Source organism: Chelonus insularis, unplaced genomic scaffold (assembly GCF_013357705.1).
Source record: "Chelonus insularis isolate UGA/USDA-ARS -01 unplaced genomic scaffold, ASM1335770v1 scaffold_303_pilon, whole genome shotgun sequence".
NCBI lineage: Eukaryota > Metazoa > Arthropoda > Insecta > Hymenoptera > Braconidae > Chelonus > Chelonus insularis.
Genome location: NW_023276792.1, coordinates 1,089,383 through 1,112,833, shown reverse-complemented (window position 1 = coordinate 1,112,833; position 23,451 = coordinate 1,089,383). Strand labels below are relative to the sequence as shown.

General features: G+C 33.7%; 1 protein-coding gene and 1 long non-coding RNA gene across 4 annotated transcripts; one reads left to right on the top strand and one right to left on the bottom strand.

Annotated features, from left to right (window-relative positions):
• Positions 1-103: 103 nt before the first annotated feature.
• Positions 104-23,389, bottom strand: uif (sushi, von Willebrand factor type A, EGF and pentraxin domain-containing protein uif). 3 transcript variants are annotated; one of them, XM_035093982.1, is made up of 13 exons: positions 23,230-23,389; positions 16,456-16,531; positions 15,396-15,423; positions 12,962-13,043; positions 12,679-12,845; positions 11,948-12,091; positions 3,380-11,863; positions 3,169-3,292; positions 2,989-3,051; positions 2,331-2,521; positions 1,061-2,251; positions 860-976; positions 104-631 (listed from the first exon to the last, which is right to left on the bottom strand). In XM_035093982.1, the coding sequence occupies exons 2-13, from the start codon at positions 16,525-16,527 to the stop codon at positions 624-626; spliced, it is 10,671 nt and encodes a 3,556-aa protein (XP_034949873.1). In that variant the 5' UTR covers positions 16,528-16,531; positions 23,230-23,389; the 3' UTR covers positions 104-623. The 3 variants fall into 3 exon arrangements, with proteins under 3 accessions (XP_034949873.1, XP_034949872.1, XP_034949874.1); XM_035093981.1 differs by having other exon boundaries at positions 104-611; XM_035093983.1 differs by lacking the exon at positions 2,989-3,051 and having other exon boundaries at positions 104-611.
• LOC118073487 (uncharacterized) lies at positions 13,086-14,662 on the top strand. Its single transcript, XR_004691118.1, has 4 exons — positions 13,086-13,199; positions 13,306-13,582; positions 13,701-13,897; positions 14,377-14,662. It is a non-coding gene; the product is annotated as an uncharacterized lncRNA (long non-coding RNA).
• Positions 23,390-23,451: the final 62 nt, after the last annotated feature.

Here is a 23,451-nt window from a genome sequence, read left to right as displayed (position 1 = left end):
TCATTTTTTAATTATTTCTATCACAATTATTTAAAAATAATTGTTTTGCTTATTTGTAAGTATATTACAAAAAACAGATACATATTTATAATAACAATTTTATATAATATAAAAATTTTTTATGGAGTCTATTTAATCAAAATAATTATAATTAATACATTCAGACATACATTCCACTGTCACACTTATTAAAATTCTGATTTAAGTAAAAAAGAATTTATTTCTAAATTAAAAGAAAATAGTTGTTATTTAAATACAAAAATTACAATCACACATACGCACACTCTTTACTACATATTGAAGATATTCGATTGACTTTCAGAGTTCAGGAGAAAGTTTTGAATATGTATTTTAATGATTTTGCATTTAAGTAGACTGACGTTAACTATAAAAATAGTTATCATTGTTTCAGGACTACCAAGTCATGTTTATTTATAGCATTCCATATTGTTTTTTGTTGACTGGTAAATTCCATTCCCTTAATTAAATTCTCCTGAGATTCGTAAACTTTGTACATCCTATTATTAACCAATAAATATATTATTCATCAGTATAAGAGAACGTAAATATCTTCGGTGGTCACTGACCCTCGCTGTCACTGTCACTCTTGTCTGGAACCATAATTAAATTTCTTATGATAAAATTGGCAGATTTTTTTAAATATCATCAATAGTAGAATATTTGACGGTCTCAAAAAAAAAAATAGAATGACATTTTTATGAGTCACAGAAATTAGAAATTTTAAGTGAAACTTTGGTTGTTCGTGAGATGGTGATTATTTTTATTATTTATGCTATAATTTTTCACGATAATATATTTTGAGTCCGTCAGGCTGATTTTCTTTGATGTAATTACTTACCTTTCTTTCCCGGATAAGCGTGACGTTTCAGTCTATCATAAAGATCATCTTTCGTACCATAAATGCTAGCATTAGAACGCGCTAAACTATTCATTTTACCTCCATTATGTAGACTTTCTGTAAATATTAAATTATAAAATTATTATCTATAATCATTCTTCTAAAACAAATAAACCAGTAAATATAAAAAAAATTATTGACCTTTCATGTAAGTCTCATTATAAAAATTTGGCATTTCCCATCCATCCTCTTCATCATCATAATAATGTGCATAAGTACTGTGATGAGAAGGAGCAATGGATTCAGCATAAGGAGTAGGAGCACCATAATAAAAGTTAACTTGGGATCCATTTTGATCTGTAGCTGGAGTAATCATCTTTTTAGGTTCTCTTTTCTTTGAAGCTCGAACGCAAATCATCCAAACCAATAATACTATGAAAATAATGAGAATAACTCCACCAGCAACACCTCCAATCACGTAAAAGAATTCTGACTTTTCTGTACAATGTTTGCCCGTGAAACTACCGCTACATCTACAAGAAGGTTGACCTCGAGAATCCTTTATACAAACTCCTTCATTGTCACAGTAATTTGTACAAACGTCTGTACAAACAGTTCCAGTTCCATTATATCCTGGCTTGCATTCACATTTAAATTCACTGGTTTCAGGGATGAGCAAGCAATAAGCATTGGCGTCACAATGCATTTCTTCTCCACTCATTTCACATGGATTAGTACATTCAGCTTTGCTGGTAGCAGCAGGTCCTTTGGTGCTAGTATTAGGTGGACAAGGAATACAGAAGGTTTGTTGAGGTTCTGATTGATATGTTCCTTTTTTACAAGGTATGCATTCATTTAGAGTTCCATTTAAATGAGTTCCAGGTTCACAAACTGGAAGAGAGCATTCTTCAATAGCAGCTGAACCCATATTGGGGGTAGTTCTTCCAAGAGGACAAGCTTGACAAGCAGCTTGAACTCCCTGGGTTCTATAAGTTCCTTTAGGACAAGGCTCGCATTTTCCTTCCACTGCTAACTGCTGACCTGATCCACATTCATCTCTGCATTCTTCATGAGACACAGCCTCAGCTGTTCTTGTGGTTTTTCCAAGACCACAAAGTAAACAAGAGAAGCTTCCTTCATTCGGTTGATAGAATCCATGACCACAACTCTTACACAAGCCCGCAACATCGTCATAATACTTTCCTGCTGGGCACCGTTCCTTACAATCAGCTGCACTTCGAGCACCAGGTCCAATTGTCACACTTGATCGACCAGCAATCACTGGACAACTGCTGCATTTTAATTGACCTGATTCGCTTTGGTACGTTCCAATTGGGCAGGCTTCACATTTTTTGGTTGATTCATCGTAATAGCTTCCAACAGCACAAGGTACTAACAATATAAATATTATTCATTAAATTACATCTACTAAAATGTTTCAATATACTCAATCTTAGAAATAAAATTTTACCACAGTCGGGTGCCATTACGACTTGACCAACTGGACAGGCATAATCAGACTCCAAAGTCAATGAAGCAGGATCAGGAACTGTGTTTGGTAAGATATCATGAACATCGAATTGATCTTCTTCTAAGATAAGCTTCTCCAAAAGGCTTTGGACGGTTGCACGTTCATTGGAGTTGGTATTTTGAATAGGATCACTGTAAAACAAAGTTCAATCATTAGAAAATAAACTCAATAATGTTGCGAGAAAATTAAATACAGTTGTTATGAGTTCATATATACAGCCGTTATTCGCTGGCATCATTAGATAACATAAGCCACCATGTTATTTTTGTTTCTTCTTGTTCCTATGCCTTTAACAATTATCCTATTAGATATAGCAATTATTTGACGAATAATCTTAAAATACTTGTTAAGCACGAGAGTAAATTAATAATTAATGCTGATGCTCCTATGATGAATTCATTGGTTTCCCTTTTTACTGACTATTGTTTAACACAAAACATAAAAAAGTTAGTATGTATTACGTGCAAGCTTTAGTTGAATATTATAAAATAGCAATTAATTAATTTTATGAGAAATATGAGTCTTAATAATGTGATTATGTAAACAATTTCATGAGCTAACTACATGAATATTCTCGCGAACAAGGGGGAACTCTTACTTTATTGCTGGGAATGCAATCTCCACTTCGTAGGTATCACTTCCTTGGCGTGCATGTCTTGTTCTAATAAGTAAAATAATTTTATTCATATTTATGTTTGTAATTTTCGCGGATTATTTTATGTTAATGAAAGAACTTTAATTTTAATTATTTTAATACATTTCATATAGAGCAACTTACGGTTCTGCAGGTACTGCAGCTGAAATTGTGTATGTTCCACCATCCTCTTCATTAACTTCCCGAGCAGTTCGAATTCTGTGATCACATTGGACATCGATATCTAAGTTTTTACATTCTCGAGTACCTAATGAAATTTTATTTATTAATAATTGTCATCAATCTTTAATATTTATCGAATTTAATTAGGAGATTTTTATTTATTTTTATTTACCTTCAAGAGAGTAAGAACAGAAGTTCCAATCTCTATTAAGAGAATTAACAGCACTGCGAACTTTTTGTTTTAGCACAGTTTGTCCAGCCTCATTACATAGTACTGATGTAGGGAAATTCATCTTTATTCTAAAGACTCTTTGAGCTGGAGTAGCAGCAGTACAAGCAGGATAGACAACTGGTAAGTTAGGATCAATAGTTGGTCTCCAGAAACCTTCAGCTCCGCAGGTATAGAACTTGGGAATTTCTTGAGAAAATCTCAATCCAGAATTACATGAAATCTCGCACACTTTGAATTGTCCTCCTGATCCCCAGTCCTTACATTGTTGAGTTCCGCCAATAGGATCAGCAAGTTCAGGACAGAAATCAGCAAGAACATAGACTTTAAAACTACAAGTAGCAGAGTTTCCTGCTTGATCATAAGCGACATAGCTGATATCATAAGTTCCCCAGAGTAGAGTTTGTCCTGATCGATGCCCACTCTTTTCTTGAATTTTCACTACTCCAACATTATCAGAGAAGTGGGGTTCATCCCAAGTAACGATTGATGACCCATTTTTAGCGATGACCCAGAGATCTCCAGGACAATGTTCGACTTTCGGAGGAATTTTATCTGCTTCTAGCTGTTGACATTTGGTACCGCCATATCCTGGAGGACAAACTCGTTGACCGCAGTGAGATGGTACAACTCTTTCAACACCTCCAATAATTTCATCATAACCAGCCCAAGTAAGAACAAGACCTTGATATAAAACTGGTTCAGTTCGACAATCTCGGACTTGTTTTTGGATTTCATTAGTGACATGTAAAGCACGAGACCAAACTTGAACTTTCGTTATTTGTCCTTGGAAGCCAGAGTCAGTATATCCTTTAGAGTTTTCACTTGGTGGTTTACCCAAAACTGCCCAAGCATATGGAGGAAGAGTTCTTCCACTTCCATAGCCTTCAGTTTTACTAGCAATTAATCCTTCAGTAATAAGAATTAATTCTCCACTATTTTCTCCATTCCAAACAACAGCTACGTGATGCCACTGTCCATCATTAATGGTAGCATATTCCCTAAATGGAAGATAAACATCTTGAAGATCGTGGAAAAGTGAAACCTGAACTCCGTTGCTATGAGCTTGTATCATTGGTCTTCGATTTGTGGGAACGTGAGGTGAAGAAACAGCATAAAGTGTGAAGAAAGTTCCAGCTTCATCTTTTTGAGTGAATTGAACCCACATAGCAATGGTCAAGCTCTTTTGAATTCCAGTAAAGAACGGAATGACTTGTGCTGCGCTACTTCTTGTTGGATCAGTAAAGTAGAGATCATAATCTACTTGAATAGATTTTCTGCAATCATCACCAGTTAAATTAAATGGACACTGACAGAAGAATTTGCCAGTCAAATCAATACAAGTTGCAGATGGAGGACAAGAGTTCTCTTTACAATCGATGATATCTTCTTCACATGTTTTACCAGTATATCCTGGAGGACAAGTACAAGTAAATCCAAGACCATTGTCTGTACAAGTAGCTCCGTTTTTACAAGCACCTGCTTGGCAAGCGTCATATTCATATTGACAACCAATTCCAGTGTAATCATCAGGACAAGTACAATTAAGACCTGATCCAAAATCTTGACATCTTCCATTATGCATACAAGGATTGCCAATACATCTCTCAGGCGCTGTTTCACATTGCTTACCGTCCGTCCCTGATGGGCACACACAGAAGTAGTCTAAGAAAAGATCAACACAAGCTGCGTCATTCTGACACGGTTTATTCAAACACATTCCTACATCCTGTTCGCATCGAGTGCCAGCCCATCCATCAGGACAAATACATTTAAAGTCTCCAACTTCATCTCTACAAGTAGCACCGTTGAGACAAGGACTTGAGGCGCAGTCATTGATGTTAATCTCACAAACAGAACCGGTATAACCTTCTCTGCAATGACATAAAAATTTATTATCAAGATCCACACAACGATCTGTCCCTACTGGGTTGCAAGGATCACTAAGACATTCATCAATTTCAGCTTCACACTGTAGACCTACAAAACCAGGCCTACATTTGCAAACGAATCCTTCAAGTTGATCGACACATGTTGCTCCGTTTTGACAAGGATCTGAAGCACAATCATCAATAGTATGTTGGCACTGTTGACCAGTATAACCTGGCTCACAAGTACAAGTATATCCAGCTATTTGATCAAGACATTGACCATTATTCTGACAAGGTTTACTAGCACATTCATTGATATTTGTTTCACAGGCAGCACCAGTCCAACCCGGGTGGCAAATACACTCGTGATGGAAAAGTTTATCAACACAAATACCATTAAGACAAGGATTTCCGGAGCAAAGGTCAATTTTTTCGTGACAACGTTTGCCAGTAAAGCCAGGAGGACAGTCACAGGAGAAATCAGCGACTAAGTCAGTACAATTAGCTCCAAGAAGACATGGTCTTTCTGCACAATCATCAGTATTTATTTCACAGCTTTGACCTTCCCAACCTGGAAGACAATCGCATTTGTATCGACCTTGTTGAAGAGCTACACAAGTAGCACCGTTATGACATGGATTTCCACCAGCAGTACATGGATTTATTGTAATGTCACAATTGACTCCAGTGTACCCAGACCTACAAAGACATGTATAATTATTGTATCCAGGTTCATCTTTGCACATAGCTCGTTCTGGACAAGTATTATTAGAGCAATCTGATTTTTCTTCTTGACAATTAATTCCAAAGTATCCTGGAGGACATTGACATCTATAGCCTTGAGGAAGATCAACACAAGAAGCTCCATTGTAACAAGGTTGAGAAGCACATTCATCAATGTCAATTTCACATCGACGTCCAGAGAATCCAGCTGGACATAAGCATTGAACTCCATGGCCCATTGCAACGGGAGTTCCACCATGTTGACAAATGGCACTATTAGAAGTTATACTCTTACAGGCTTCTCGACCAGTAGATTTAGAATCATCAGTGAAAGTATCATCAGGACATTCTGTACAAGTTGTGGCGCCATAGCGGTCTTGATAAAAGTTTTTAGGACATGGTGCACAAGGTGCCAATCCAGTATCTGAGTACATTCCAGGAGAGCATTTAGCACGACAGCGATCCTTACCCGGTGCTGCTGGTTGGTAAGTAAATGTACCTGCTGGACATGTTTGACAGTCTTTATAACCATCAATAGGCGGTTCTCCAGTGTAACTATTTCTTGGACATTCTAGACAAGGTACTAAACCAGTTGGTGAGTAAGTTCCATATCCACAGACTGGAATACAATCATCGATACTCTTAGAACCTGCTTCTTTAGTATATGTTCCAAATGGACAACGTAAACATGCCCCTTGACGATCACTATTTTGGTAAAATCCTTTGGGACAAACTGTACATTGTTTTTGTTTTTCTCCTGCAAAAGTACCTGCTGGACAATGGAGACATCTTGGGACATCATTGGTATCCATATTTAGCACCTCACCGATACTGCAAGTAAATCCTCGACTGATGGATGATCGAAGAGCTCGAAGAGGTGAACATTGGTTACCAATAGCTGATACATTCAAAAGTGGCTCAATTACTGCACTGGCATGAGGTACGGAGAGATCAAAAATGAGATTAAGAGTCGATCCACAAAGATCGTATAATTGTGATTGACGAACTGCTGGTACAATAGCAAGAACAAAGTCCATCTTAAGAAGATTTTCATCGAGTAATAATGGCATTGATCGAATGAAAGAGACATTCATATTTACATTAACTGCTGAGCAACGTTGAGTTAAAATATTGTTCAATCTCGAATAGTATTGAGCCATCAAATCTTGATATTGAGGAAGACAATTTCTTGATACAGCTCCATGAGCTCGATAAGTTACTGAAGCAACTACATGATAATCAGCTTGCTGAGTATTTTCAGAAACACAATCTGGTACAACGGATGTAGGTGTCCAGTGTCTAACACTATCACAAGTAAATGTTTTTGCAGGTGCACCATCTGTAAATCTAAAACCTGATCGACAAGTGGCGATACATTGAAGAGCTTTATCACCTGGTACACATTTTAGAGCTCCATTTGCAGGAGGTTTAAGCTCCCAATCTACACATGGAGTAGCTTGAACAGAAACTTGGAAATGGCAAGAAGCTCGATTTCCACTAGAATCTGTTGCATAAACTGTGACATTTTCAAATCCACCAATAGGAATAACTGCTTTTTCTGGTATGAATGTTACTCTCACTGGACCTGAAGCATCTGTGGTATTAATTCTTCTTCGAGTTTCATTGAAATTAACTGTATAGCTGTCTTGGCGATCAACTAATTCAATAACATAACTTTGAGGACAACTGAGTCTTGGTGGAGTCACATCAGGTACGGTAATATTTATTTCACAAATTGCCACATTTCCATCATAGTCAAAAGCTACATATTTTACTACAGTATCTTCAAAAATCATTATAGGTGTCTTGAAGCTTCTCGGTTCTACATCTAATCTTGCAATACTTCCACTATTATCAATAGCAGTAGGCTCTGTAAAATTGACTGGCAACAATTCACCGTTAGGACCTTTTTGAACCATTATTGGTTGTTGAGGACAATTTTGGAAGACTGGAGGCTCGTTGTCAACACAAGGAGAGAAACCATAATCGTATCCAAGAAGAGGTTCGACTTCAGGTTCTTCACAACCCATTAATTCGAATTTTAGACAAGGAGCCTTCAAATAACTAACAATTCCTAGAATAACATATCTTGCTTTAATTGATTTAGGTAAAGTAATCATAGCGAGCTCTCCATAATTTCCAGGATCTCTCATAGTAAGATTGAAGTTAGGGAAATAAACTTCATAATTTTGATTTTCCGATTGTTTATAAAAGAATCTTACTTCTGTAGGTCGTCCAACGACATCATTAGTAACGACTCCTTTAACTAAAATAGCTTTGACTCTATAAACTTTGCCAAGATTAACACTGACATATGTGAAAGCTTCTGGCTGACCACACCAACCAGTTACAGAATTTAATCTCACATGTCTAGCTTCATAAAGAGGTCTATCAGTTGTCGCATTAATGGCAGAATCTGGAACTCGTCCAGAAGCAATTCCAAGAGGTCTAACTACTTTACATTCAGGCTCTCTAACACAAACTATTGGCCGAGGATTGATTAAAATATATCCTGGTCGATTACAACCAAATTGAACTTCAGAGCCTTGCTCATAGCTTCTAGACATTTGGTAACCATCACTAGGTCTTCCGGGATCTTCGCAGACTGGTCCTTCACATCTTAAATCACCAAAGTCCCATACTCCGTTAGCTTGACAACGAACAACATTGTCATGACGATTCGTTTGTCCACCAAGTTTGAAAGTATCTTGACAACCGAAGAAAAATGATGATTGATATTTAGTATCTGCATATCGACCATATTCAGCTCCTGGAGTGGGTAAAGGTTTACCACAATCTACTCGAGGGCATGCTGGTTGATATCCCGATAGCCAATAATCCGGTAGACCTGGTTTAGGATCATAGACACATTGTCTGAAGTTTGAAGTAACTGTATTCCTCAAATAACGACCAGTATTTCCACATTTTAATGTAACATTTTGTCCAAAAGGTACTAAAACACTTGTCTCATCACTTCTGATCACTGATAGTCCTTCATTTTTATCATCAGGAAGAGAAACGCATTTAGCAAACTGACATTCAGGAACTGTTCCATTCCAAATGCCAATGGATGTACACATAACGGCTGCTGATCCATGCATAACATAACCAAAGTTACATTGGAATCTAACAACATCTCCAAAGTGGAATTGATCTTTTGTTGACATTAATTTTCCATTTTCAGGAGCTGTTAAAGCAGGGCACATAACAGGGACACATGTTTTGTTTCTCTGATATAAGTCTCCATCCCTTTCTCCTGATTCTGATCTACCAATAAGGAATCCAGCTGTTCCATTACCTTTGTAAAGTTCATATCCAGTACTACACATACAGGAAAAGCTTCCAGGACTGTTAATACATTTTTGATGACATCCTCCGTTATTGATAGCACATTCATTAATGTCAGTACATTCTAGTCTCGTGCATCCCATGATTTCTAATTTGATACAAGGTGCTCCAATGTAATCTTGAATACGGAATTTAATATAACGAGCTTCGATTGGTACTGGAAGATTCAAAACTGATAGAGTAGCTTCTAAAATTCTAAATTCTACTGGAGTACCATCAGGATTTGTATAATCTCTAAAGGCGTCAGTGAGATCATCAGTGTACTGAATACGAACTGCAGAAGTGAAGGCAATATTTCCATCAGTTCTAGCAACAACTTGGGTTCTAAATCCTTTAATAATTGCAGGAGCTTTCATGTCAACCATAACCCAATTCGTTCCAGGTTCAATATTATTCCCACACCAGCCATCACCGCTATTTAAACGCACTCCAGTTTTAAAGTATCCATTTTCAGAACTAGAGACTGTGATAGATTCGTCCGGAATACCTCCATTAATAAGTCCTAAGTCTCCGATTGGTCGACACTCCATTGTAGGCGAGAATCCTGGTTTACATTTACAAGAGAAAGCTCCAGGACTATTTACACATTCCGTTGAAGCTAAATCACATTGACTTGATGCACATTCATTAATGTCTTCACAAGATGGAACATTTTCGAATCGCTGGTCTGCTCCACAGGTAATTATGTTAGATCCTGTTAATTTATATCCACGGTTACATTGAACTCTTGCTTCATCTCCGAAGTAATATTCTTTAGAATTATCAACTACAAAGCCATTTTTAAGCGTAGGTAGAATCGGACATTTAGCTCGAGAACATACAGGAACATTATCGGACCAGGTACCGTTAGACATGCATAAAATAACTGGGTGTCCACTTCTCACATATCCAGGCTCACACTCAAATCTGACAATAGTTCCATAACTTCTTCCTCCACCATTCAGAATTGTAATGTTAGCATTTGGTGCTTCGGGAAGTGGAGCACATTGAGATGCTAAACACGAAGGTTTCTTTTCCCATCTACCATCTGCCAAGCAAGATATTTTTTCAATTGGCCTTCCAGAGGCGAAGGCAAAACCTGCATAACATTGATAAGTAGCGAGTCCTCGGTATGTTACATTAGTCGAACCAATAGAGAACCCATTATCTATTTGAGGAACTGGACCACAATAGACTTCTTGACATTTAGGAATGTACGTAACTGACCAATTACCACCTGGAAGACACTCAGTAGTAATTTTCGGTTTCCCTGTTGCGAACTCTTGACCTAGAGGGCATGAGAATGTGATAACGGTGCCAAAAGCTGTATCTCTACTACTTGCAAGTGCCCCTTCACCAGGTAAAATGTGTGGACAATCTGCAGAAAATGTTGCTTGCCATCCATTAGCACTTCTGAGAGCATCCGAAACAAATCTGATGAGCATTTCTCCACTTTCAGCAGTTAAAGTAATTTTAGGACGAGTATTTGATGTAAAACCATCGCCAGAATGCAATCTGAGTCCATTAGTATTGGATCCGTCGTATACTTGAACGAAATCAGTATTGTGAACATTAAAATTGGTAAATTTAAGAGAGAGTGCGCTTCCTTTAGGATTTTTTACTCTGTAGAAACACTCTTGGTTGTTAGGATAATCATTCAGACCGTAAGAAGGGGAGTGAACTGTTCCATTGAGTGCTATTATCGTGGCTTTACAACCTTGAGTGTAACGAATACTGAATCCTCTGCGAGAATCGCCCAAGGATGTCTTGAAATACAGATATAAATTATTACTTGTAGACATAATCACCGTAGGATTGTCCTCAGTTTTTCCAGTAAGACGAGCAATTGGTTTACTCATTGGAGACTCGCCATCTCTCACTAAAATATAATCTCTATTCATTTCCAAGTCTAATGATTCGATTTCTAAAGAAATTATTCTTCCAGGTTGTGCTTGGATGATGTAGAGACATTCTAGACCACCAGGATAGTTTTGAGGATATCCTGGAGACGTTAAAACTTGTCCCTGAGGTGTAGCTCGCAACATTCCACCACATGTTTGTGGTTCTGTTTTCCAAGATGCTCTAAATCCTTTCCTTTCTACTGATCCGTCAGTACTGAATTTAATTATCATGAAGTTACTTGCCGAAACAAAAAGTTTATTACTTAATTCTTCTTTTCCTGATAAAGTTGCGAGATTTACAGATTTTTCTTCAGTTCTTCCTCCAACTAAAATTTGTACAATATCAAAACTCTTCTCTGTTTCAAATTCTTGGAATTGGAGTAATATATTGTGGCCTTGAGGTCCTTCAAGTGTCCATTTACAGTTACTCAAAGGAGTATACTTATGGGGATAATTGGGACTCTCAACCACGTCGCCACTACTTGCCATATAGTATTGGCAATTATTTGGGCAATCTATTTCATCAGAAGAATCTCCACAGTCATCTTGTCTGTCACATTTAAAAGCAGAGTTGATACACTTTCCATTTGAACAATGAAACGATCCTTGGAAAAAAAAAATTCATTTTACTACACCTTACATCAATCGTTTGGAAGGTCGATAGAAAAAAAAAGAAAAATATTTTTTACCTGCCGGACAAGCGTTAGCTCGACACATAAATGGTAATAAAGACTCACAGGTTGTGAGTTCCCAAGATTGTTGCTGATCATCAGAGATAGCAAAATCTACACATTCTCCATAATTTGGATCAGGTTGCCTCTTAGCCCAAAATCCTAAAAAGTATATCAAAATTTAATTTAGCATCTTTTTTTGATGACCTAATAGTGGAAATAATCTACAAGATCATTAAATATTTCACAAAGTTACAGTAATCTAGTTATGTAAATTTCCGGAATTATTTCAAGCCTGCGTGAATCTTATCTAAGTCTCAAGTCATTGTTAAATGAGAAAAGTGTGTCTTCTTACTGTCGAGAGTCATATTATATTAGAGCTAGTTCCGTGTATCTGCGACCTCGATGCTATGACACATTCATTTGTGTTCATGTGTAAAATTTATAAATAAATAAAATTATACGTATGATGAGTCAATAAAAAATTAATCTACCAATTAACATCTCGACATGATATAATTAAATATCTATAAAAAAAAACTTCTTATTTTCTCTTATTTTCTCACAATAAAAAAATTATTTTTTATATCTTCTGAAAAAAAAGCTGAAAAGAGTATTACTCCTTTTATATCTTTTCTATATAAATAAGAATGCATCCTTGGAGATTTCTTTATTTTATCGCTAAAAGGATTTCGATCATGTCCAGGGTTAAAACAATTACTGTTACACTTTATTGAAGAATACTTTACCTGCATATTGAGAAACAAGCATTCCCGCAGCTGACTCTAGTGTATTCGTCCTTAAATCATCGAGAGAAGCTAGACCTAGCCAGTACCTATCTAGATTTTTTCCTACCATACTGGCAGACATGTTGTTTTCGCTGTAGGACTCGATGACCATCAACTCGCTTCCATACCTAATTAAAAAAATCCTTTGTGTAATTTACTGTTGTTTATTATCATTCAAAGTTATTAGATAACTCGTTACATCTTCTATAAGATAATTCTAGAGATGATTAATATCTAAACTAACCTTCGACATAGTTCAGCCGCCTTTTCCCAAGAATGTTTGATGTTGAAAAATTTGTAGCAATGTATTCCTTTCAGCTCCCAACCTGCGTGAGGTAAATGTGATATTAATATCAATGAAGAAAACGAGGTTATAGAAACAGAAAAGAAATGGTGGAATGTTAATATTCTGGACAAGACTATGGAATTGATGTGAAGAGAAAAGGCTAAAAAGTGGAAAAGCTAGTGATCGATTCTTTTCTGTAAGTATAATGCTGTCGGATATATAACAATGTTAATATTCATTATTAATAGCAGTTGGTTTGTAAATTTATAAGAGTTAACCGACTCGACCTCAATCGTTTTTAGTACAAGCACACAAGAAGTCAACGATCAACACACAAAGCGAGAGTCGATGCCTCCAAGATTGTTGCCAATGTACAACAGAGATGGAAAAATACTTTGCAGAAGCTTACGTCTCACATGTAAACGGAATTGAGGAGGTGAAACGCCGATTTCAACTTCGACATCTTTCTCTATCCACGCAAAGGGGTTATCGGCACGTTAACCTAATAAATGCTCGGCTTGACAAATTAATACCAGTGATTTTTTTCAGTGAAATCGTTGTCACACTAGTAGAATTTGTGTAAGAATTTTTACTTTTTAACTAGATAATCTAAAATGTCGTGGTCAGTATTATAATTAAAAAAACTTTTCTTTTAGTGAAAATACTATTAATCTTTTTTCTTTTTGCAATTTCGTAGAACACTCTACAATAATTACATGAAATTTGGAAGAACTAAAAAACTTCAACACTTACGGAAACTTCAGAAGACTACTTGTACATTATAATTTAAGCGGTATTAAACCCGTTAGATTAATAACACAATTAAGGAGTTTATCCGGCCTAAATGTGTCCAATAACGGAAGAAACAATTCCGATATTATAATCATCAGGAAAGTAAGTAATCCGTGCTGGAAAATTGACTTGAGAGATTAATTTTATTGAAATGCTTCTTCCGAGCATTTATCTTTTAATCAGCTGTTATAAAGATGATGTTTACTTGATCAATTATTATAAAGTGAAACTCGTATGAAAATGAAGATTTTAAGTATAATCATTTTTTCTTATCGTCAGTGTAAACTTAATAATTTGATTACGTAATCAGTTGATTTCTGCATTTACATCTTGAGGACTTTTACTTTGCCTGAAAGGTCAACTGGATATAATGCATAAGCTGCGTTCTACAACATCAACATTTCTATCTTATTCTTTCTTTATTTTTTCTTCATATTAGTAATCAAGTAAAAATTTTCCAATGTTAATTTATCACTTCTATTATTTCTTTTGCTATTAAATAGCTGTGCTTTATAGTCATTTTTAAAATCTTCAATAGAAAATCACGAATCCATTTAACTCAGATGTAATTTCTGTTTCAGATCCGACGTAATCTTAATGATGATGATGAGGATAAAAAGATTGATGAGACTTGAAGTGCTTTGATACTGATGAGAAAAATGAATTGTATATTTTTAGGACAGAGTGATGACGCGGAATTGATGTGGCAAAATTCTACTGAACATATAATAGATGCTGTTTTAAGCTAGTTTCTGATTCTACATGAAAACAAGAACTTTATCCTACCATTTGGGAAGAGAATTTTTATTCTTCATTCCTTTCTTCTGAATCTTCAGAAATATGAGTCATTTAAATATCATCTCACGCAAAATTATCACGGTGTTATAATTATTACAATAGGAGAAATGTGTTTTTCTAATTCTCGTGCTCTTAACAACTTTGTTCTACTTTTCTTGGTAGTGTTACCAACAAGTTGCAATTATGTAGGTTGCTACAGCAGCGCGAAGATACTGTTTTTTGCCGTTAGATCCGAGTAAGTTTAGCTGACTCGCTAGTCGACTGTGTCCGCTTCTTGACGTACTCTCAGCCTCGTTAAACTTAACGTGGCTCCATTACATTTCCTACTTTTCAGTTCCTCTTTCTTCAAATGCAATATTCTCATTATATTCATCATCATTGTTTTCAATTTACTTCAAACGCGTTCTATTATCTACCCTATAATTCAATTAAGTAGAATCTTCATTTCTTTTTAACATTATTCGGAAAATTTCAGACAAATAAATAACCAACAGGAAGGATAAAATCTATCAATTCGAAGAATCTTTAAACTTGCTCTCAAGAGACAAAAAAATTTTCCAACAGCTTATTTTACAGAGATTTAATACGCCCTATCTTCTTCACAGTTTGAACTTAAAAATGCATGGGAAGTTTTCTCAGCTTTCTTGAAAATATATATACACCTGTTGGCTAGGGTTTTGGAGCAGAGGAAGCTACCTGACTAGGGGAGTAAGTAGAGCTCAGGTACCTTTTCACAATGGACAGGAAAACTATAGAATAGGAAGGGCATAAAATATTTGTAGAGTGAGAAATAACGACTTACCATTTGGACAGGTGAAAATATTGGTAACCTGTAACAAAAAAAAATTTTAAATGAATAAAGCCACTTAATAAATGGTAAATTATTCTTATATTTATTACATAATAGATGAATTATAAAAAATTTATTCAGTGATCTATTAATTATTGTTGTACTTCTATAATAAATGGATGCAAAAGTTTGGGCAATATCCTGAGAACAGTTTCAAAAGTTAAACAAGAAGTTGATAATATGTGGTAATATATAACTGTTGATGCATTCCAACGAGATCGAGCTCTTGTGCACACGCACAAGTGTGGTCGCAAAATACAATCCCAGAAAACCAACGGTAGTATTACGTTCCCTCGATAAAAATAAGGTATGGTAGTTGCACGTAGATACGAAAGACAGGAAAATGTAACAAATTATCTATTTTGCTTTCAGTTTCTATCAATCTTTTTGCTTTTTAAGTTTTTTCATTTTTACTGAAGCTAGTATTATTATAGTACTTAATCAGTATCAAGATAAGTATACATAAAAGTATATGATAGTTTATTATTTTTGTTCTAACTAAATTATAGTGTTTGGTGAAGAATAAAGATCTTTGGTGTGGAATATTATATTTCCGGCCAAGTCTTGCGAATAACATGTGTATGTGTAATACACGGAGTCTCGCTTTCACCGCGTGGCATGTAGTTTTATGCACTCCCGCGTATATGAAAATATGCTTGCATTAAGAAACGGCTTAAAACACTTTACAACTGCTACTTTTACATATAAGAATTTAGATGGTATGTCGATTATTTCATCTGCCTGTGCTTGAGTTAGGATTTCTCAACATACGGAAAAGGTAAAAAAATATTTTTTTAAGTGCATTTTTAATCCGTTGATTCAAAATAACTATTAAAGAGGATTTTCTTTAATGAATTAATTTTATACAAGGAATTTTTTCGAATATTTTTAAAATAAATTTCCATCACTTCTGATGAATATTACTAAATAAAAGTTCATTGCTATTCATTATTCATAAATGACTTTTAGTAAATGTTAAATGTTTATTAATTATTTAACTAGAAATTCTTACCTGAGTGGAAACTATTTGAAGATGGCACAAGAGTACGGCGACCCAAATGATCGCCACTGCTCTTATTAACATTTTTCTGCAACAAAAAAAAGAGAAAAATATTGTAAATTACTTTGAAAATGATAAAATAATTAACACCAATTAAATCTATTTAAGGTGTCTACATGAGAATTTATTAAGCTTATAGTTATGTTTATAAAGTATAGAACATCATTTCTACGCTATGAGAAAGTTTTAATAGGAATTCTTAAGATTATTGTGGGACGGTCCAAAGACTTTTTTTTCATCAAAAGAATGATAGAGGCGAACAGGTCGAGTTGCAGGGTCGAATGCACCGCTAGTCCGTCATCCCTGCTGTTGTATAATAATCACTATCGTCTCATCTTCAGGCCTTTTGGACCGTTCGACAGTAATTTAAGAAAACGTGTTTCATTCTTTTTGCTTTGGACTCTAAAATTATTTACGACGTTTTGATATATATGAAAAATAAAAAGGTTTTGGTGTACACTTTTTTTTTACTTGTGCTATAAATAAATAGAATTGATGACTCATCTAGAGAACAAGCTTTTGTATCATAAAGTTGTAGTATGGGCAAAATTTTTTGTGGAGTCATACCATTCAATTTTCTTCTTTTCAGGTGTTGCTTGAACAAACGGAAAATTTTGAAAAAAAAATAAAACAAAAAGATCTAGGAATGTAATGTTCCATAGCCTTAGTTAATTTATGAGCCACGCCAATCGATTAGCCATTTCTCATCCGGTTAACATAAATTCCTTACGGTTTCTGATCATGTGTATATGTGAATTTTAAAATAATCTTACCTATACTAATAGCACGGCTTATAACGGAAAGTGATCAACAAAATCATATAATTTATAGTCAAATAGAAGTTGCTATCAACACTATGGCATTAGAATTTTACAGGTCCAATGATGAAAATGGTGTGTTTTAATTGCTAATGATATTTTACAATTTATTCTAATAAGGAAAAGTGAAATGTTGATGTTCCTACATGTATATGTAATTGATTAAGCGTAGGAATGAACATTTTTATATCAGAGAATAAAAGATAGGTGGGTAAACTTGTTATAATCTATATGTAGTAATTTCATTGTACGCAACAATAGTGACGCAAGATAGTGGCTCAAGTCATAGATTGTTTCCCCATGTAATATCAGAATAATTCAGTCCGTGGGAAGCTTTAAAAGAAAGAATATAATTGTCGTTGATCTCGAAAGTTGCCCATCAACAGCGATACGATTAGCTTTGTCGCCCATTTCAAATTACATTTTCGCAATACCCCATGTTATTATTTAATTAGCACTAAGAATTATGTTTGTTCTTACATGTTTTTAATTTTCCCAGGTGCCAGAATATTCATTGGAGTGAATTTTGTCAGATGGTAGTTACATAAATTATTAATACTTCATGGAAAATGATCAAGAATGAATGGAAGACATCAAAAATTCGTGGGAATGACTCCATAAACCAACAAATCTTGGAATTTATTAAGTGATTAAATTTTTCTCTAATTATCTATGCATACCATTAACGCAATTAATGATTACGTGATTATTTCAATTTATCAAAAAGAAAATAACTTGAAAATGGAAAATAACGGTAACCAAATGACTTTGAAGCGTCACACGTACAGAACAAAAAACATGTATCAAGTTTCCCTTGACTTGGTTCATCTTGTGTCTGACATCAACCATGGAAAACCGGTATGACTTGTGTGATGTTGGTATTTATCGCAAAGTCTCTTAGTTTTGTGTATACATGTTTACTTCCGTGCTCTATAATCTACCCTACATCAGGTCAAGTGATTTGATTTATTGGATAAAGAATTTATGCTAATTTACGAGATGATATAAACCATTTACTGTTATAGAAAAGTGATCGATTTATCCACTTCATGATAAATATTAAGTACAAGATCAGTTCAAAGTGCGATATTTATTAATAAAATTGGAATAAAAAGGAAATGTGATAATAAGTTCACATGGCTCGAATTAATTTGTTTCTAATTATTTACATTAAGAACATTTATTTTTATTTTTATGAAAGTTTTAAAAAGCTATTAATCAAACTGGATAATTGAGAGAGTTTTTTGTTTGTTCAAAAATGAGAGAAAATTAGAAGTAAATTAATGAATTTCTTTTTTCTCTACACCGGTAAGATATTTTACTAATTATTTACTGTAAATATATAAATATTTAATTATGAGAATAGATGAAAGACACGAGACTTTTCAAGAAGTCACAAAAATACAAAAATGATGAGTCAAATCCGACACTAGAAAGTGTATTTGGACAGTCCGTTAGCCTACGGCTAATAACGGTTGTATAAAAAGCGAACAATGACTTCTCATCACATTCTCGGTTAAGAGAGTCGGTACTCGTAGACATTACAATAAATTAAGTGAGAAGGTAATATACATACGTATATAAACCCATATAATCAACGTTTGGACGGTGTGCAGCATGGAGAATACGATGAGTATACCTTTTATATACATGTATAGATGTACATTGTGTAGATAATACTTACACTCTGAGTAAGCTCTCACTTAGTAGGCCAAACAACGGTGATTACGCAGCTGTGATAATTCTACTTCCGGATTCGCAAAACCGACTGAACTATATTTTACAAGCTTCCCTCTATTTCAATCCATTCAACTTGTTTATTCAAGTTTTTTCATTTTTTTTCTCACGATTGAAACATTTGATTCAATGAATCAAATATTGACTTTCACTTTGGAAAAAATGAATAACTAATCAAAGATGGCCAAAACCTTTCATTGTTATTATGAAATCATTTTTAAGTCACTAATAACCTTTTAAAATTTTTTATATTTAACAATAAATATGATTATATACAATCATAAGAAATTTTAGGTCAGAAATATCTGTAATAATAGTGTTAAATATTTGAATTTTTATTTCCGGATTTTGTTACTGCGCATTGTATTACGCATCTTATTCACCAATCTCAGCTCTTCCCTCTTATTTTTTTAATTGACTTAATTACTTTATTTTCTGTCAGGTAAACAATCATTTCATATACAAATGTATATCAAAAACTATTAATAATTTTTTTATATTAATTTCACTAAATAAATCCAGTTGAAATAAAGAAATATTCAAATATAAGAATGAATATGATAACAAGTGCGTAGTAAATATAACCAATTAGCGCATCGTATATCAATATTCTTTCCCCCTCTCCTCTTTTATTAAATCGTTCAGAATAACGCCGGATTAGATCCATTAATTTTATCATCTGTGAAAATAATGAAAACTTCACAGAACTAAAAGTTTAATTGAAGTTAAAAAATAATATTAAACCTAGTAATAGAATAAAGTTATTGGAAAGATGTTTATTATTTATGAGGTATTTTACAAGATCACGATAATAACCAGATGAAAAGCAATCAAGCAAGTTTAACCCAGATTGCAATGTAATTAGTTGGATATGTTTGTATGCATATATAACACGACTCAAAAGAATAAACGGATTCCAGAGGTAGAAATATATTTCTTCCTGCATTGAAACAACTAACGGTGCGTCTTTACCTTGTCTTTCATTCTCGTTGGAATTATTGATATTCAATGGAGCCATGAACAAATCGATCACCATGCTACTTTATAAGTATGTATTATATGCGTATGGTCTATAATAATGCAATCATTTACATATTCTCTACAACTAAAATATTATATTATTTATTTCTACATTTCTGATTATTATTGCGTATTTTAATTTTTTTCAATTTCATGCTAATCATTTTTTTGTTGAGTGTTATCTTAGATTGCATTATTTTTACCAACTTATTTATATTATAGAATAGTGTAATTCATTAATATATAATATAATTGTGAATTCGATCCAGATGGTTGATGTACGTAATGTGAATGAAAGCTCAATGTGACGGAGGAAGAAGGATACTTGATGATATTGTATGTCTTCGTTGAACAAGCTTCATAAGAGTGACCAGGAATATGGAGTTGTACAACTTGCACATACATATATGTACCATGTGTTGGAATAAAATAAGAGTGCAAGGGTTTCACGTGATGACTTACGACGATGATGAAACTGTGAATTAATCGATTAAAAGAAAATATTTCTGTAACGGCCTCCCAAATAACAGTTACTTCACTAATTTTTTCAACAAAAAAGTTATCAAGTTTTCAATCCCATAAAATACATGTAGGTAAGAAAGATTGTATTTTTTTTTCTAAGTTTAACTAATAATTAAATTTACTCATTGAATAATTTGTTCAATGAGAAAACCATAACAATATTTTTTGTAAAAATTTATAACTACATTTTTTTAATAGTGTTAGAGATTACTCAATTAAAATATTACCAAGTCGAGTACTGCTCATATTTATCATAATGATGTATATAATTTATGAATCTAATGTATAGTTAGATTAGCTAATGACTTTTCTTCGTGGTCTAAGGTTTTCAGTAATAACTGTACTTAGCATTACTATATAATTAGTGGGAGGTAGTAAGTGCTATATAGATCAATATATTGTAAACATTTTAAACGAAGGTTAAAAAAATGAATAGTTTTTGAAGCTTTCTATATCAGATCAATCATTTGACATCCAAGATATAATCAGGCTCAACTAGTTCTAACATTCTAAGATTGACGATCAAGCAAGTTTTTCTAGTAAAGTCTACCTATTCATCAAGAAAGGAATTATCGTTTCAATAGCATTTTATCACATTAAAATCAAAATAACTCCATCATTGATAAAAACTGATACAAAAAATTAATGAGTATTATGATAAATCAGTTTTCATTCATAGATCAGGTGCATTCATTTCTACTAATAACGATGAGTAGAGGAAAAATAATAACAATAATTTTCGCGTGATTAAAAATTATTATTGGCCTGGATTTCGCATAGAAAAGTAACGCTCTCGTTAATTGTAGTGTTAATACCCTGGTGCACGAGAATAAATGTATACTCATAACAAAAGACCGCCGTTAATTGCATATCGTTTAACTGTACTTAATTCTAACTTTCTTCCGTGCCCAAGAGTCATCGATTACTCTGATTAAATTATATATAACGTATATTCTTATGATTATATGCACTTTTTGCACCAATTAATTTTTCTACCGTTAAAAAGATTCCAATATAATTAAATTAACCATTTTTTAAATCTAAATTGTTTATATTATTTTATCATGTTTCCCTATTTATCTGACAATAAATCAACTAATATAGACTTTTATACTATTTATATGAGTTTGTGAATTTTTTACACTTATACAGATGATATTGTACCGTGTTTAGACAGTTAAGAGCTAGTCTTGCGACTAGACGATTCGTTTTATTTGTATAACCGGATTTTTAGTCACTAAGAGAAAGCAGATAGAGAAATTTTATGAGATTAATGCGAGAAAAATTCTGGTCTTGACTGAATGAACTTGGATTCATAATTGTTACCATTTTTGGAACTTTACGTGCATGATAAGTTTTATTTCAGTGAAATTGAAATTATTTTTTAACTGAAACCATGTTTTATTTCTATTCTATGACAAGAAAAATATTCTAGTGACAATTCAAGTCATTTGTAACATCTAATAGTTAAAGGTTACAGCTTCTTGATAATTTAAATTAGGCGTTTTTGTTTGAATAAGTTCGAAGAGTTTTTCTTATTATTGAACTAGTTGAATAATTATTCATAGCTACAAGAAATTATCTCTCACTTTTTGGAGTCAAAAGGTCTTGGTATGAACAGTTACAGAAATAATAATAATAAGTTTTCTGGTTGAAAGATTTTCTTTTAAATAATTCTTGTTGACTGTAAAAAAAAGTTACATCATTAACATAAACTATATTTCTCACGTTATAGGTGGAATATCAAGTACGAATGCAAAGACTAAACGTAAAATTTCATGGAGAACCTTCAACAAGTGGAGATCTACAGCGTGACCGATCGTGCGTGCTTCGCTTTTACTCCACTCTCTGATGGAGTTCGTCGACCGGGACAAGCCTACAAATCGCTGTTGGATATAAAAATATGTGAAAAAAATCTAAGACGTAATTAACATATTTTTTCTGTCAACCGTTACCATGGAAAGTGATAAGAGAAGACACCTATAGCCATCTAAATAAGTTAAAAGGTTTTATCATGTTGAAATTGAGAACATTTGTAATTTTCATCAGTTAATCTTAAGTACTTCATTAATTTCTCTAAATATTTTCTTAGTTAGATACACTTGATCATTGAGAAGAGTAGAAAATTTGGAGACTCATCCGGTCGATGATCATTGCGTGCATCTGTTAATCGTCTACCTGAATATTTTAGTGTAAAAGCTGAAGGCATACCACAAACCCAAATACCACATCAATTTATACAAAAGAGTAAAGACTATTTTCTACACTCTCTTATATGCTATACTCCAAAGCTGAAGTCTGAAGAGAGACTACTAAGAGATTGTGGTAGTACATTCACATCTCTAGACTTCCTTTTCTGTTTTATAAAAGCCAACCTCCACCTTTCTTTTCACAATAATTCATGTCATTTACATCCCCGTCCTTGGTTTGCGAATTCGACACAAAAGAAGAACTAAGAAAGTGTGGGTGGAACAATTTTCAAAGAAGAATTGTATTTTTTCTCTCTAGATAAACATTTAGAAGAACATTAAATGACAGTCTTCCTCCAAAAATTAATTTATTCACAAGATGTTCTTCAGACTATTTTTTTGATGTTTTATTATCAACATAAAAATATATAAAGACTCACATTTGCCGGTACGTTCACCTCCTGCTCAAGAAATAGTCCTTACAATGAGGTACATGAACACTTTCAACGAATTAGTTAATTTGAAAAAGTGAATTAATTTTTCCTTAATAATTCACTGATGATAACCACCTTCTAACACTTAAAAAAAAGTCTATTTTATTAAACCCAGCAGCGAAAGACTTAGTGATTAGCGTTTTAACATAAAGACGGGTAAACTAACTT